The 17,731-nt window shown below is 44.6% G+C and overlaps 1 protein-coding gene; it reads right to left on the bottom strand.

Annotated features, from left to right (window-relative positions):
* Window positions 1-6,282: 6,282 nt before the first annotated feature.
* Window positions 6,283-10,139, bottom strand: GSTUM_00005621001 (uncharacterized protein). XM_002837731.2 has 3 exons: window positions 9,247-10,139; window positions 7,699-9,115; window positions 6,283-7,636 (listed from the first exon to the last, which is right to left on the bottom strand). The coding sequence occupies exons 1-3, from the start codon at window positions 9,678-9,680 to the stop codon at window positions 7,520-7,522; spliced, it is 1,968 nt and encodes a 655-aa protein (XP_002837777.1). The 5' UTR covers window positions 9,681-10,139; the 3' UTR covers window positions 6,283-7,519.
* Between the last annotated feature and the right edge of the window lie 7,592 nt (window positions 10,140-17,731).

The raw sequence follows: 17,731 nt of genomic DNA, 5'->3' as shown, positions 1-17,731 counted from the left end.
GATGTTTCTGATATTAACAGTTTTTCTGAATAGTGAAAGAAAATCTGATTTCTTTTTTTTTTAGATGTTTTCCTATTTTCTTAGTATTTTTCTTTTTTCCTTTGTTTGAAGTACATGGAAATACAATATCGGGGTCGATGTTATTGAAAACTGGGGAACATCTGTTAGGAGAAATTTCTAATTCAGGTATTTTCTAGTTTGAATAACTTTTGTTGTATCAAGGTGAAGGTTTCTAGGGTTTCATTATGATGGATGGAATTGTTTGGGAGTTGAGAGAGAGAAAATTTGCTTGTTTTACTTAAGGGATTTCTCTGATCTTTCTTCTTAATAGAGTTTTCAACCACGTACGAACCCACGAAAGGGAACAAGTTTGAACTACAGAAATCTGAATACTATAGAAACAAATATATGAGTTAAGTTGGAGTGAATTTAAACAACTCTACAATTTTAGACAGGAATAAGCCGAAGGACTGTGCTGTTCCAACCTATCATGGATCCTTGTTCAATTTTACGCCCTTTTGTTTTCATCTATCCACTGTTCTATTCAAAACCTCTTCAAACCAACTATGATTACCTTTTATCGATCCGACTGACTATTATTCTTTCAATACCATAGGTATTGATATACAGTGATTTGAAAACTTAACATCTTTGACTCCTTGTGGCCACTCTTATGTCGAAAGGCAAGAGAACTCTCTTACCATGTTTACAAAAGAATACCTAGAGAAAAAGGCAATGCTTTCAAGTCTACCAAAACATGTTAAGTCTATCCAAGTTTGCATTAGACTAGAATAGCCCTGTGGCACAAAGGATAGTACAGCTAAGGCTCTATTGTTATTAGATAGTAATACTTTAGGTGCAGTGCTAACTACTCAATAGGCAAAGGAGAAACATGTCCCTTATGTTCAGAGCAAAGTTGCGGCTCCAGTTAAGGATGCTAGCAGGAATGATATTCTCAACTCAGAGATTCACTATACTAAGACCCTGTAGATGTGTATTCGCCATCATGTCAATAACATGTGATTTGAACTGGTTGATATGTCCAATAAAAAGATTAATAATTATCTTCTAATATCACGGCTCCATAAACATAATCCCAACATACGCTGGGAGACAGGAGGTTTTACTTGACGATTAGTTCTATTTAAGGCCAAGTGTCTATTAAGACAGAGACGGTTAGCATTTATAACCAAAGAAGAGCTATTAGCAGAAAACCAAGCTTAGGTATATCTTCTTGGCTATGCCCAGTTTACTGGGGAAGATGACAAGGATATTGCTCTTAGTCTTCTTCTTGAATATAAGAACTATGGTGATATATTTAGCTAGTAAAAGATAGATGCATTACTGGAGTACTTGGAATATGATTATAAGATCAACTTGATGCCGGGAATAACTCCTCTTTTTTGATCTATATACCCCTTATCTGAGAATGAGCTTAAGGTCTTCAGAGAATATCTTCATAAGATGCTGGCAACGGAAAAGATAAGATCTAATTCCCCTTCCATAGCCTCAATCCTCTTTGTACCCAAACCTGATAGTTTATTGAAATTATGTATTAATTACAGTAGGTTGAATAAGATTATGGTAAAGAGTAAATATCCTTTACTATTATGCATCAACAAAATTAACTGTGATTCAACGGAGGAAAATCTTCTGTGATGACAACTATACTTACCCACCAATCCACTATCATGAAAATCAAAAAAAAATTATAAGAGGTAAATACATAGTAGAAATTAATATTTGGTATACTATCCATCAGCCTTAATAATTGTCTTTATTCTATCCACCATTGATCCAGCTAAAGTGTCAAAAACCATTGGGTCAAGAAGTTCTCAACAATGAGTGATGGCCTCTACTATTGCCTTCTTGACTACATTGATATTATCCTTCATAAGATATAGCTCAAGGTAGTGCTTATGAAGCTTACTTTTCACCAGAGACTAAATATTTTCAATTGGATTGAGATCTGGTGAATAGGCAGGAATTTCTATCAGTGTAATTCCCTGCCCCTTTGAGTCATCTCCTAAAAGGCAAGTGAGTCTTAGTATTGTCAATGATAAAAAATACCTCTTCTTCTCCAGCCTTTTCTCTGATATTCTCCCATATCCCTAGAAACTCATAATGATCATAAACATCAATAATTGACTTCCCAGTAACTCCACTCCTAGTAGAAGAAGAATCAGGAAAAACAGGCAAAAAAAGACCATGAGTTTGACTATAAAAACAACCAGTCATCATCTGACTAATCCCTCTCTCCCCTCTCCTATCCTTAGGTTCAATACAATTTGTAACGTGTTCGCAAGGTGCTAATCACGTTATCGATAATGGATACGATAGTTGGCAGGTGGCCTGCTCTTCCAGAGAGGAGGCGAGAGCTGAGAACTAAAGGAGGCTTCGAGGGCGTACTGAGGAACAAAGAAGTAACCGTTCAACCAAGTATATTAAAATACTGTCTGTCGAAGTCTGCCTTTTCTATCGTAGAAACAGGCGGTCTTTAAATACACAAATCTGTTCATGTCTAGCATGAACGAAACTAATCAAAGGTATCAATTGATACTCTTTGGTAAAACTCTTTAAGTATCAAAGCGATACTTAAAACAAAACATAAAACAAAACCAAATATCAAACGATACTTAAAACAAACCAAGTATCAAAGCGATACTTAAAACAAAACATAAAACAAACCAAGTATCAAACGATACTTAAAACAAACCAAGTATCAAAGCGATACTTAAAACAAAACATAAAACAAAACCAATAACCAAGTACCCGTACCGGTTACACAATTCTTATTCCATTTCTCATATGAGTATCTGAAAAGCCATTTTCTCCTCTTTCCTCCCCCTCTTTCCACAGCTACCTCATCCTCCCCACATTGCCTCCCTTCTCCACATCTTCTTTGTCCAATACCTATGAGCTAATACCCATTCCAACCTCTCTTGAGCTAGATCCTCATCCGAATGAACTCTCTCTTGTATCATCCACTTTCTAAGATGCTTTTTTTCAAGTTTTCTCCTTACTGTCCTACTAGAAACATTGGGAGCAACTTGCCTAGCAATGTAAGAATAGGTAGTATGGCGATTTTTAAGAGCTTCCTCCACCATAGCATTATCTTATGACTTGGTAGTTTTAGGATATCTTTCTCTACCCTTATTCTCCTTACTTTCTTGATGTCCCTTTGCAATTGTATTTCTAACAGTAGTGTAGGGGATATTAATGTAGTGGGAAATTTGCTGATATCTCATCTGAGGCTCATGTAACCTGAGAATCCTCCCCCTGGTAAACTCAGAGAGACATGTGGAGGAAATAGGTTTTTTGGCATGACTGAAAAGAATAGGAGACATAGTTTATTGAAAAAAAGAATTGAGCAGAATGGTTTCTTCTTGGTTGACTTAGAGCAATTTTTTTAGGTACTGTTGAGAGTGCAGGGTGATGAAGAGGGGTGGGTTGCTACCGATTGTTGAATCACAGTTAATTTTGTCAAAGCACAATAGGTAGTCAACCTATAATACTATGCCAGTATCTAGACTTCCTTTCCAATGATTTCCATGAGATTGTCTATTGTATGAGAAGATTGCTGCCAGTCAGTGATGTCCTTGTGACTACAGATGTAGCTAGTAACATGGCAAGGATTCAGCAGATTGACGAGGCCTTCACTTCTCCTGTCAAAGACTGCGGCTCCAAGTTAAGATTTTCCATTCTGGCTGGAGCCGCTAGTATACCTGCAGCAGGCACTCCAGCCTTCACCCTAGCTCAAGTCATTATTAACGTAACATTGTGGCCACCAGGCGGCCCGGCTCAATGGAGCGTGAATAGACCTCCAGACCAGGCACCCAAGGTCCCCCGAAATCCGCAACCCCCGGCATCCCAACGGCCAATAAAAAAAAAATAAAAGAATAACCCGGTAGCCCCAGAACCCCGAGTATCCAACTGTGCGCTAGGCCGTAGAGTCGCCCGCTCAGGTGATGCCCAGTATTATACTTTTAGTTCTTATTTTCAATTTCTCGTCTCTCGGAGGGGGGGGGGCTGAGCAGCAGCCAGTTCTGACTACGCCCCCTCGAAAATTTCTCAAGAATTTGTAATTCTCGACAAGAGAGTTATCCGCTGGATTGTCTAAGCTTCTACGGCATCATTCCGTCCTTATGGGGAGGGAGAGAAACCATCCCCAATTCTTGCGCCCTCAGATACCATACTAAGGCAGTGCCGCAGCGTCCACGTCTACAACACCACCTACCCACCGCGTTGTCGGTAGGAATTACACCATCATCCACGATGCCCCCTGATGTAAATTATAGTGGGAAGTACGTATACCACCTTCTCCAAACCCACGGCCTAGTAATCATATATTCGCACTCGCTTGGCATGGTGGCAAGGCCGAAGAGTCCAAATGCTCAGCCCCCGTTCATCATTCCCGTACTAGCCTTGTCCGGGGATGCGGCCGGAGTCGCCTGCGACATTGAATGGACGGGGATGTACTGAGTTGGTTCGCCTGGGGTGGTGCCTGTCTTGGCTGTGGCTATGTAGTGGTATCACGGTTAGGTCTGGGGGGGTGGTGGGAATGTGATAGCACCCCAGTAGAGTGAAATTGTGTGATAGAATACGAATTCGATCGATTGAATCTCAAAGGATTCACCCATAATATACAACTCGTTCGGGTTGCCTCCTCTAGTAAGGTCTAGCTTTTTTTATATATATTTTTATCTTTGTCCTTCGGAGAGGGTGTTCACCTTCTTCTGTGTTATCCGCCCTTTTTCCAAAGGGAATGTTGCACCACCCAGAGCACGTCTCACTTATTTAGGATTCCCCGATAAGTTACTGTAGTTATGATATTACACCTATAGATGAGGTTTCGTAGATACAGCTGAAATAGTGGCAAGTTAGTCGAGAAATTCAAGAGAGGTACATCACCCCGCCAGTCGCCACCAAAACCCATTCATCTAATATACCAACCCCACCCTAACGTCCACATAAAAAAATGAATTCCCGTCTTTTCCTCCCCTTTGCCCCCGTTTTTGCAGCCACTCACCAGCTACTCCCGCATCCGCTCCCCAAAAACCACAGGCTAGGCGATGACATAGGGATAGCGCCCGAGTGATGTTTTATGACCAACACCCACCCGTTCATCAAACAAACACGCTGCCCCCTTCCAATCCGAGCACATGGCGGCGGACCCGCCTCCGTCGTGCACTGCATTGACATGGTCCTCATCATCTAATTGGATAAAGAGAGATAATGAGGTGGAATGCGCAGGCCGGGTAATTCATGTAAGTTCTTGGCGAGGTGCCGCTTTATTGTGGGTGGTGAGGTTTCGGGAACAGCCGATCTGCCTATGGTAGCAGTGGTGTTATCATAAATTATGTTACGTACGGGTACTCGAGTGCCGCCTACCGCAGTCTCTAGAGTGCGAGCACGGGTTGTCCTTAGAATTGCTAATACGATGCTCAAGGATGAGCATAAGTGAGGCGAACTCTTGGAAGAAAAATAGGGCGAATTCAGGTTTACCTGGTCAAAATTAGCGATTGTAACCATGCAGAGGGCCAACCTTGGAAGTTTTTTCTGAAGAGGGTAAAAATTGAGCGAAATGCAAATAATTCCGAGCACAGAAGCTTCATGATATTATGCTCTCCCACCGGCCGAGTAACCTAGGAGCCAATAAGAACAAGTTAGCCTCACCGGCTTTTAACACCCTGTACAGCATGGTACAGTGTAGTGCTTTTGTGATATTGATGCGAGAGAGATATCCGGGGCCATGGGAGGAAGCGCTATGTGGCCCGAGTTACGGTACTGGAGTTTCACCTACCGTACTATATATACGAGGTGGTAAAATACCGATTCCAACAGATAGATTGTATCCTACGAACTCACAAATAACATACCAAGGCTACCATACCCCCTACCCACCCCCCACATCCCACCTCAAATACACGCCCGCCATAAGCCCATTGATTAGCCAAGAGAAAAGAAGAGAAAAGAAACCGGGGGAATGCTCCGAAACCCTTGATTTGCCATCTCAAAAGGTGTATCATACCTTTGTGTGAAACAGATACAGCTCTCTCCACCTAGTGCCCCAGCCCATCCATCTCGATTGTCAGGTCCATATATGCCAGACCACACAGGGAGTGCAGTTATAAATTCGGAAATGGCACGATACCTCTCTAGAAGGAAAGCAAAGGGAAAATCCGATACACGGTGCCCGCTACTACGTCAATTCAGCAAGGAGGCTGGCGCCGTAGAGTACAGTACAGCGCAGCCTCCGAGACAAAATATGATGATTCAACCTACCCAAATGGAATACAACCGATACATTAGCTTTCCTCGAGCACTGCACCATGCCGTATTGTATTGTCTTGTACTACATGATATAATACCTCTCTACTCAACAGCCTTACTTAATACAAATCCCAACCCAATCCTTCCTTCCTAGCCCAAATTAGGAGTAAAAAGATGTGATAAAAAGGAGAAAAGAGGAAGGAAATTTAGGGGGAAAGGTTATACCGACAGTATCGCCCACGTTCCACGATTTCTGCAATAGAGACACCAAGTAAGATGAAAGAAACTAAGGTGGAAAGGGGGGAACTAAAATAAAATCAACTTGAAAAGAAATAAAGTGAAGAAGAAACCTAGAAATCCGAACCAAAGATACGCCAGCCCCCTCTATCAAAAGCGATAATTTCCCAAAAACTCAAAAACTCAAACCTGTGTTCTTTTTTTACACAACGCTAGCCCAACTAGACTAAGACGGACAAATAGGACTGCAACAACGACAACGAAGAGATTAGTATAAATACCCCCAGCTTAGATCCTCCTATCATGATCCCCCTGCTCCATCCCCCACATACCCGTATCGCCACCAGTCCCACCAGGCGGGGCATTCAGCAACGCAGAAAGCATGTCCTCACTAGTAGGGTCAAGCCCCTCGAAGCCAATACCACCCGGAGCCGGGAAATCTGCCGGCGCGAATCCCCAATCAAATGTGTCCACCCAACTAGTGTCCATCTGTGCAACAGTACTGCCACCGGCGGGGTCACCACTAAACCAATTCGGTGTGTTCATTTGCTGTGGCGGTGGTGGTGGTGGTGGCAATGCTGGAGCTGGAGTGGGTGCTTGGTGTAAACTAGGGACTTCCAGGGTCTGGGATTGCGATTGAGATTGCACATCCGCAAAGAACCCCCGAGACGAGTGGACGCTTGAGTTCGAGGCGCGACGTGTGCTGTCTTGCGGAGATAGCATGCGCGATGTGTTTGTCGAGGCTTGGTTTATGACTGTGGAAGCATGGGCCTCGAAGCGAGCTCTCGAGCGTTGGGCTATAGGCCAGCGTTCTGCGAGGTCGCTGAGGAGTGATGAGCAGGAATTAATATCTTCCATTAGCACCTCGTGCGTTGTGTGGGTTTGCACTTCGCGGCAATTCTTGTGGGCGAATAGCATCATCATTCCGCTTACGAATATCGATTGCACAGTTAGCCAGGAATGCTGGAGTTCTCCGTAGCGTTTTAGCTTTGATTGTATGCGGATCGTTTCAACCGACGAGGAGAAACAGTGCTGCAAGGCTGTTGCGGTAGGTTTCGGGAACACGGGAGAGGGCCTGAAGAGGAGTTGGACTGCTTCGTGATATTTGAGCTCGACCATTTGGCCACTACCCAAATGTGAGCCACTGCTCCCCGATCCTCGTCGCACACCACCTAGCGAAAGTCTCACTTGATCCCGAAGTTCCGTCAATTGCCGATATGTCGCCATCTGCCATTCCGGTAAATCCACCTGCCAACGACCAACATGAGGCTGTGAAACCCGGTAGATTGTAGTTCCAATGCCGCTGATAACTTTCATCATCCTGAAAAGGCAGATTGATCCAGAGAACGAGGCGCGGGCATTCTCGATACTACCAGACATATTAGACCCCATCGATAGCGACGCCATATGGTGCAACTCCTCATCATTATCCCCCTCCTCAGGAAATTCCACATCAAACGATTCGTCCCGCAATGAGAACGGTCTACCCAGGGCAATCCCGAGATTCCTGTCAAAAGCATACGCACACCAAAATATCCTCTTCTTAATCCCAGCATGGTCCCCACCACTATACGAAACGATCTTCCGCTGAAACCCCAGATCCACACACGTTGCCATGATGACGGCATTTAGATACCAAAGGTTAAGTCCTTCCGATGCGTGCAGTGACCGCATAGCCAAAAGTAAGGCACTCTGAACACCCGTCAGACTCCCAGTGATGCCAATATCATCGATAATCTGCATGGCACTCGCATAGTACCCTTCCGAATCCGACGCCATGCTCCGACTAGCTCGGCCTCGTCCAGAGAGGATATTGGCGCCAATAGACAACACCATGAACACATGGAATCGGGCAACGGCCGCCGTGTACCCGGGTGGGAGGTGATGAATGGCTCCATTCTCGGCGTGATAGGTGGCCTCAAGACAAGCGTCGAATGTTTGGCGGTGCAGAAATGGATATTGTAAGGCCACTGTGGTAAAATAGGTCGACGATAGGGTAACACACTCATCCGTGTTCGGAAGCGCAGCGGGCTTAGAATCCAGCCCTGGCCAGACCGAGCTAGGTTTGACGTCTCTGCCCCCCTGATCCAGATCGGGCTGTCGAAACTCGCCGCTTGAAGCGTCCTGGAAGACCAGCCGCGCAAATGAAACACCCGAAGAGGATCCAAGGTACTTTGGCTCCTCGAGGGCTGAAAGTGACAGCAACCCCACATCCTGAGACACTGGATCCTGAGGTTGAAACAGTGGGCTGGAGGCAAGTAACGGACTCGAGGGTGCCGAGCTAGGCGATGGTGATGCCGCATCGGAGAAGGTATATGGACTCACAGGAGCTAAGTAATTAGGCGACGGAACAGGAGAGAAGTCGAAAGACGCCGGGGTCGCACAGGTTGAAGCCGGAGAAAGAGCGAATGAAGGGGACGAGGTTGAGCTCATCGACGAAGGCGGAGGGTGGAAATCCGGCCCTGTTGTTACAATTCGAATGGCGGGAGGTGAAGGTCTCGACCTTAGCTCTACCGGCGGCCCAGCCTGAAGGTCCACATCGGGTGCTCGAGCACGAACGATATCTTCTAACCATTTGATCCTGTTCTCGAGTCCAAGTACATGACTAAATTTTTCAACGAAGCAAAAGGTTTATGACGACACAGATCAGCCCCAGATTCCATTTTCCCATGGACACCCCGCTGGGGCATCAGAAACTCTAAGAAAATTGCGCACAGTATAAAAGTATTTTCTTACCTCCGTGGCATATTGTTATCCCCAGTCCTATCCACTTCAATACACTCGACTCCTGCCTTGACGCAACTTTTACAAGCGGGTAGAGCTCCATCACAGCGGATTTTCCTGGTACGACAACGCTGGCAAGCTGTCACCGTCTTCTTCTTCACAGCAGCGCCAGGCACGGGAGTAGCAGCCGTTGGTGTTGATAGCGAAGAGGTGGAAGCAGACCGAGAGCGATTAAAATTTGGTGGAGGCTTCCCCAGTGATTGCGAAGAAATAGATGGCTGCTGCTGTTGCGGAGCCCACCCCGTGCCGCCACTAGCTCCGGTTCCTTGCTGAGGTGGAGTCCCCAAAAACCCGCTCGAGTCCATCATACTGCCACCAGGACCTCTGTTTCCCTCGTCCGGGAAACTCACCGAGGGGACAGATAGCGTTCGACGTTCTCTCTTCATCAATTGGAGGTTCGTCGCCTGCGTTTCTTGACTCGGCCCGTTATCTTTTGGTTCTTTTCCTTTTTCGTAGGGTTGTCTCTCTTTTTCTTTTTTCTTCTCAAGATGGTCCCCCTCCCACGATGTGCGGTAGTACTGACGATGGACAAGTAAATAGCGATGGACCAGACTTGGTTCCAAGAAAAAACTCGAGCCTTTGTCCCCTCTTCTTTTCCTTTCTTTTTTCTGGCTCCGTTTCCTGTCCTTACTTCCTTGACTTTCTAGCCCCGCCCTTCCTCTCTTTACTTCTTTGACCTCTTTCCTTCGCTCACTGATCCGATCTGATATCCCTCCCCCGTCTTCCGTCTTCACCACCTAAAACTTTTTTCTCGCGCCTTCGCTTAGTGTTCCTTTGCTTAGCTCAGTATCCTTATGGGCCTAATAAGCTTCCGGTATCCCGAGGTTACCGTCGCTCACTGGTTCAACAACGGTACCCAGTAGTTTGTAAGCGGTCGAGGAAAGAACGATAAGGACGACAACAGTAGTGGTTCCCCGACTGAAATTCAAGCTCATGATAATTGCGACAATAGAAAAGTGAAAAGTGAAGGAGAGAGAAAGCAAAAAAAAAAAACACAAAATGTATGGCAGTGGCGAACGAAAATCAATAAAGATGCAGAAGTGGGGGGTTGCCTTTGGATTGGGTTGGATGCTGGTGAAAACAGATAAAAAGCGCCCAAGTAGGAAAACGAATGAAAATGGAAGAAAATAAAATCCCCCTAAAATTGACACCGTCCGGTTGAGGAAATATCAAAAACGACCACTGTAGTAAAGGGATAGTATAATATCGAAGGAGAAGTGTCGGAGACGATGACCGGCGGAGATAGTTGAGTGGATGGATGGGAAGGGGAGGAAGCTACTTCAAGATCTCTCATCTACCACGTCTACTTGATCTTTGGGGTACAGTTGGCGTTGACCAATGTATTGAAGATAAAATTAAAAAAAAAAATTAATAAAAGCAAAGGGTGGAAGAAAGAGAAAAGGAAAGATTAAGAGAGTCGGCTGTTTTAGGTAAGGACACTAGGGGGGGGGACGGAGGGGAAGATTGTGGTTGGGAGCGATGAGAGGTGTGGGATTCTGAGGAACGGCAAGCAAGCAAGCAAGCAGGAAGTATTCGACGTTTAACGGTAGCAAGACCCGCCCAGCCCAGGCGAGGCGAGTTCGGATTCAGTAGCGGTATCGTAGTCGCGCGCCACTTGCCAGGTTAGCAAGGCATGAACATGGACAACAACCCCTCAACCATCCATATATCCCAACAACCCAAAATAATAGCTAGGTAGATAGACGACGGGTAGGGCAAAGGGAAGGGGAGAGAGTTATCAGAGGCTGGCTGTAGGATGTTGTGGAGCGGAGTATGGAATTGGGAGAGAGGAAGGGTGGATATAATGGGGAAAAGGGTACCAATATCCAAAGCGAACAAGCCCAAGGACAAAAGGCTCTATAAAATTGCGGGAGTGCGAAAAACGAAAGGCAGTACTATATAAGGGCAGCGCCGACGATACAGCACAAATAATAGGGGGGAGCGTGAAAAATGAAATTGACCCTCAATAACAATTCTCTTGGTTCCTGGCAGTATTCCATCCTTAACAAGACATCCCCCTCCTCTTCCACCTCTCTCTCCCGGTACACACGAGGCTACGGGGGCTGTGTCATGCTGACTTCACCAGATCCAACTCTAGCATCAGACGGTCACCAACTCCCAGAACGCTTACTAGCAGCCAGTAGAACACTCGGAATCCATCCTCCAACAATCAAACTTACCAGTGCTCGTACATTCTGATTCTGATTCTGATTCTGATTCTTTCCACATATTCTGCCGACATATGCATCGAGTCCTCCTTTCATCTTCTCACCTGCACCCTCGGATTCTGCGCCAAAGACCTTCACCCGAGATGGTAATGAACCCGGGCTGTGCAGTGATATGTACAGTATGGCGCAGTGCTCGAGTGTATGGCAGACGGAGCGAAAAAGCAACTCTTGAGCCGAAAGCTTGTTACCCCCCACGGGCGAATTGAGGTGCCTGCCCGTCCATCGGTATCGCATCCTCCTCCTTTTGCGGCTCTCGGAAAGGGAAACGAAACAAAGAATCTGCCCTGCGGCAACAAGCGATGACGTTGTGAGACCTCGGCGAAAAGCACTAACAAAGAACAACGTGTGCATAATCGCCAGCCCGCAGCCGTGGGCAGTAAGGGATTGGAGAGAGGAAGCAGAAGGGAGGTACCGGAGTTCGTCTCCTATTGACCGTGGGTCGCAATCATCGTATTTCGAAATTCGATCAGGCGAGCTTCAAATAGTGCATCCCAAGTTGCCCTACCCACTATGCCTATTATAAAAGACCTATTTCTATATATCAAATCTAGCGGGGAGATTTCACTTCCTAGATACACAATCGCAGTCGCTTCGCCCCAATTGTCACCATATGGTGAAGTCTTCTTTCCCACAATACGTTCCTTTCTCCCTAATCCCTCCGCTCCCCCCGCGAGCATGGCTTATACTATGCAAATGGAGTGCAGAATTCGGAGAATGGACCGGTACACGGTATATACCACCACACATCCCCCTCACAAAGAGACCTGTAGTCATCGAATAGAGCAGAAAGCCCACGGGCCACCTCCGTCTGTCTGTCCCTCCACTGCTAGTAATTTTCCAAGGCCTGCAAATACCCTTGGGCCCGCATCTTCCTGGATATGTATCTTGGACCAATCCACAGAGCCCAACAACGCATAAAATAAGGAACTTTGACCTAGATCTAGGTACTTGTAGTCAGTCGACTGAAAATGCCTTATGTCCACCCTTTTCCAATCGAAATCTACTCCTCGACAGGTCTCGAAACCAGATTGGTACTAATCAGAATGGATACAAGTATATTGATTAACAGCACGTCTCATGTATCCGGTGTTGGCGCTATATGCAGGCTTATAGATACTCCACTATAACAATACTCAAGTAGAGCCCGAAAGAAAGAAGAAAACCCGGGGAAAGAGAGCAATACCGGTAAGCAGATATCTTGTTCCGTCGGACTGGCAAAAGGTTTTGACAATCATGAGCTGTCCATCAGGTAGGGTCAGGTCTCCAACAAAATCTCCGATGTGAAACTCCGCCCCACAAATGATGTGTTAACCATCTCTCTTGAACCACCTCACGACCAAACGCCAATTTTTCACAAGAACCGTGTTTTGCTTTTCGCTACAGTGTTCGAGCGCTCGAGCACATTGTCCGGTACGAGTACAAGTACTTGTACTCGTACAGAAGTAAGGAACATACCGGTACTGTACAGCACCGGCCATCATGCGGTTTACACATTCCCACAAACGATGCGCCAATTCCAGACCGAAATCCCCCCCCCAGGCCGCGCAGTGGGATTTAGCAGTCCAAGCCTCAACCTCGATCCTCCGAGTCGGGCGGAAAATACTCGTAAAGGAAGGAGGAGGATGATCGGCGGTTGTTGTCTGAATCTTGGCAAAGGATCCACAAGCAAAAACCCAACCACCCACCCATATTTCACCCCCAACAAACGTGCATTTAAAATAACCCCTGCCTCCTGAAATGTAATGCAACGGAGGTCGTTCCGCTGGACGCTAATCCCAAGATCGGCTACCGTATTTCCCCACTTTGTCCAAACTCGGCTATGGCGGTTAGTGACGGGACGGGATAGGGTACTGGAGTCAGGTCCCCAATACCGTCGGAGGTGAAAGATGATTAAATTTTAACGTATCATAATTTGGTGCCAGGAAGGGTAATATAGGAAGCTGGGGCAGCCCGAACCCCTGTCCGCCTCATGATTAACCTCCACAACCCAAACTTCAGTAGCTCTCCCAGTGAAGAAGTGCCCAGTAAGCATTAAAATTTACTCGATCGGAAATGGAAAGGGAAAGAGAAGGAAAAAGGAGTCTGCGCTCATTTCCCTTCACCCCCTCTGCTCTAAGTTACCGGTATTGGTATTGTTACCCGTGCGAGCATGGCACAGCATTGTACTCGGGGGGTTTTTTTTATGCTGCTTCACGACTGATTTTGCACCGCCGCAGACAACTTTGTATGAACGTTTATGGTACCTGTTATTGTCGTATCATACTTGAGTAGACCGCATAGCGCCGGTTCTTGCACAAGTAGGGTAGACAGATATGATAAGGGATATGAGGACAGAGGTCTCATGCAATTGCTCACAAAGACCCACTACCGTACTCGTACTCCACCGGTATATCTTAGGCTACGGCCTGATAAAGCAAGGAGCGCTCACACCCGGCGCGCCGTACTTGTCCATGACTACGAGTACTGGAGACTCCTCAGGCGGGGAGACTGAGCGTATGCACGCTCCTAGTGAAGTGCCATAGCAATGCCCGACCACAGCAGAATAGTTTGATTGCTGTAATTCAAAAGACCTGAGGGTAATTCATGTGCGCTCTCCCTTTTCCATAATCAACCAAAACCAATAACAGAAAATGAGACCACAAAACACAAGGCATGAGAGAAAGATGAAAGATAATATTGAAAAAGAAAGAAAATAAAATAGAAAGGTATGTTCAGATCATTCCCTCTATCAAATGCAAATCCCTAACCAGTTGAAATTCAAGATACTATTATCAGAGAAACTGGCCAAAAACAAGTATATGCATATGTCACAGTGGTCACCATGGGAGAGCAGTAATTGAGGAGAGAGGGTTGAGAGAAGGAGAAGAACTACTTGGCTGAGAGTGATGTTAAAGGTTAGTTAATATACTAAAGAAGTAGGTGAGAAATAAGAAACTGGATAATACTTACAAAATATTTGGTGAATGGGAAAATAGGGTATGTGACTGGTCAGGAAGATTTAGTGATGGATTGGAAAAGTTCCATGACTCGGGCATGGAACTTGCGATATGTTCCTCATCAACGTCACTTCCAGAGTAGTAAGAGGAGGGTGCTGTACTTGGAACAGGACTTGGAAAGTCCACAACTGAGAGAAAGGGCCATGAAAGTTGAATATCCTCAAATGAGAATATGGAAATTGTAGGATGCAAGGAGGAAAGCAATGGAGTAGTGGAGGAGGAGGAAGAGAGAGGGACAGATTGTAAAGAATTATCTTGGTAAGAGGAAAAGGTCGAGGTAAGTTCCTGTATCCGTTGCTCAACTTCATTAAGAAAACTATGAGAGTTATCAGTAGAGGTGTCTTCAAGCTGTAGAGGTGTCTTCAAGCTGATAAAATGTTGCCCGAATCTGTTCGCTAACCTCGCACATTCGCAGAATACGGTCCATTCTTCCACTATCATCACCAAAAGCTACTACTTCCAATTGTCTTCGTCCTTTCTCCCTAAGTCTGCGATCCTCATAAACCTCCATACCTCTTCAAAATAATCAATAAACCTCTCCCACACCTCACTAGTCAAAAGTCCCTGTGCTCTGTCCAAATAGAAGATGTGTCGACAAGGAAGGGTATAGCGGAGGAAGAAAATACAGGAACAAAATGGTAAGCCATCAATAAACTCCAACTATGGTACTGAATTTTGCTGTAGGAGTCTAGCTGATACCTCACTCTCCTCAGATGTGATAAGCTTTTGAATTTTAAAAGGAAAGCACGTTAGGAGAGGATATATGATTGAAAGGGTAGATGTATGAGTAGTTGATTCAATGATATTTTTTTTTACTTGTGCCATAACATCATGTCCACAATTATCAATATTTTTCACACATCCATAAATACCGTGATATTTTCCCTCTCCCTTTCGTTGACTTTGCCCTCCCTTTATCTTCTGGTGCCAGGCTTTACAAGGATTCGTAGTTGTAACTTGGAGTAAAATTTGTGAGTGCTGTTAAGCCCACATTGTCCATTGTGCTCATGTATCTAACCACTCCTTTGTAATATAAGCTGCCGAGTTATGATCATTTTCAGGCAAAGAATCAATTGCAGTTATGATATGATTGATACAATGCTCTTACGTACGATAAAACATTGTATGGTGTAGTTTTTCAAAGGTTTTGCAGTATCGTAATGCACCAAACCTCCGACTCAATATACGCTCTAAATGAGTCCTAAAATGTCCGTCTGGTAAACCAATTGCAGGCAAGGCAAGGCAGACACCATGCTGCTCAACTGCACTATCATTAGTCAATGCATATACCATTTGCCATCTACCATTACTTTAATATTTAATTTTTTTTATTTCTGCAGATAAGATATCTGAGCCTTCAGACTCTACCAGGCAATGTGCACCTAGGACCCATACACCATACTCGTCACTGCATAGGAAAGAAAACAAATTATAGTTGAAAAAATTTAACTTGTGACTAGAGTCAAAAAGAGTAAGATAGCCACAATTGGCCAATATTTCTAGTCATTCTGGATGTATAAAAACTAATCCTTATTGATTATAGCCATTTTTTACTGACTGTGTTGTAATTGTAGCCGTAATCGTCTCCCATAGATAACTGTTATCTTTTAAAAATGTAGCTGCCTTTTCCCAATCGCTTTCAAGTGAACTTCCATGTTCAAGTTTCTGTACATCATTCTGCTTATATTCTTTTCCTAATACTCGCTTAATATTGCCTACTATAACGATCCCTCTTTAGATAGTTAGTGCTTAGCGACGGGGAACGATACTTCTCTTCTGATCTTCTTCTTCCTTTGTCTTACGATAGCTCTAGGCCTATGCCTACGTTACCGATAGTACAAGACCCTTGTCTTCTACCGAGATCACCTATTGTAAGCTTTTCTCTAACTCTTCTTCGTAAGGCGCCTTCCTTGGCGTAACGATAACGTTGCAATAAGAATAAAGATCGTAAAGGTGTTTTATATTCGTTAAAGTAATAAGTAGGAAAAGTACTTAGAACCAAGCGTGAGGAACCTATCCTCCTCAGCCGCATTGGCCTCCTTATATAGTGTTCTTCCCACCTTTAATCATGTGACCTAAAGTGGTCACATGTGCAAAACTAAATCATAACAAACTAGTCATATGACCAAAGTGGTCACATGCTCAAAACCCATGACCTCATAGCGAGGTCATGTGAGAAACTCATAAACCAATCATAACGCAATAAACAAGTCATATGACTCGACTGAGTCATATACATGAAACCCATGACATCGTAATGAGGTCATGTGCGAAACATAAATCATATGCGCGAGGCTTACCCGTAAGGCATACTCATAAGGCATACTCGTCAGGCGCATGTCTCATGACTCATACTTGAGCCATGTACGAAAGCATCACAAATCCCACACATAACTAATCATATAACCCGAATAGGTCATATGCGTGAAACCATAACATACCTGTGACTCATAACCATGTGTCACGTGAAAACCCTTTCCTCGCTAAGTCACGTTCGTGACACCTACTCTTTTTCTATAATGAATTTAATATGAAATACTTTAGTAATTGCAATTTACTTTCTTTGAAAGGTAAAAGTTTATAATAATAATATAAGATACTTACATGTCTAAAAATTCTCCTCCGATAGAGTTGAATAAACTTCTTCCCCCATCATGTCCGGAACCTTTAAGTTCTTTTAATACTATAGCTGCTGAGTAGCCTTTTTCCAGTTCACGCAGGATAATTTCTTGTAGAAAAGTTGATGTCTTTTCCTTCCATGACAGATCTATCTCGTGATCATGCTTCTGTAATTCCTTGGGCTTGGTTTGCTGAATATGAACTACAGGTGGTTGAGCCTTCGTTTCTATAATTTTGATATGCATAGGACAGGCTTGGGGTTTTTGCAAGTTACTCTCACGTCTTTTAATACCGTCGCCACTACGCTTTGCTGAAGAGGTCTTCGGTTTCTGCAACTGAGAGGTGAAATAGTGCGAGTTCCAGTTCATGTCATTACTGGTTCCATCAGTTGCCCAAAAACCATCAACTAAGGGCCAGTACTTATCAAACTCAATTTTAGTAAGTGTAAAAGCTTCCTTCACAATGAACAACTGCTGAATCCAGTCATAGTGACTTGCCGGAACAGGAATCAGAGCACTTGACATTATATAAAGATCTTTTGAAAGAAAGAGATTTAAAAAGTGGGTTTTCACCTGGCGTGATCATTGAATAACT

This window comes from Tuber melanosporum (assembly GCF_000151645.1).
Source record: "Tuber melanosporum whole genome shotgun sequence assembly, scaffold_2, strain Mel28".
Taxonomy (NCBI): Eukaryota; Fungi; Ascomycota; class Pezizomycetes; order Pezizales; family Tuberaceae; genus Tuber; species Tuber melanosporum.
The sequence above is the reverse complement of the archived record's forward strand: the minus strand, read 5'-3'. Positions and strand labels throughout refer to the sequence as shown.

Coding starts and splice junctions, on each gene's coding strand:
- GSTUM_00005621001 (XM_002837731.2), bottom strand. CDS start 9,680: ATGAAGAGAGAACGTCGAACGCTATCTGTCCCCTCGGTGAGTTTCCCG. Junction 9,116..9,246: donor GATAACAATATGCCACGGAG/GTAAGAAAATAC, acceptor TGAAAAATTTAG/TCATGTACTTGGACTCGAGA. Junction 7,637..7,698: donor TGACGGAACTTCGGGATCAA/GTGAGACTTTCG, acceptor ACATTTGGGTAG/TGGCCAAATGGTCGAGCTCA.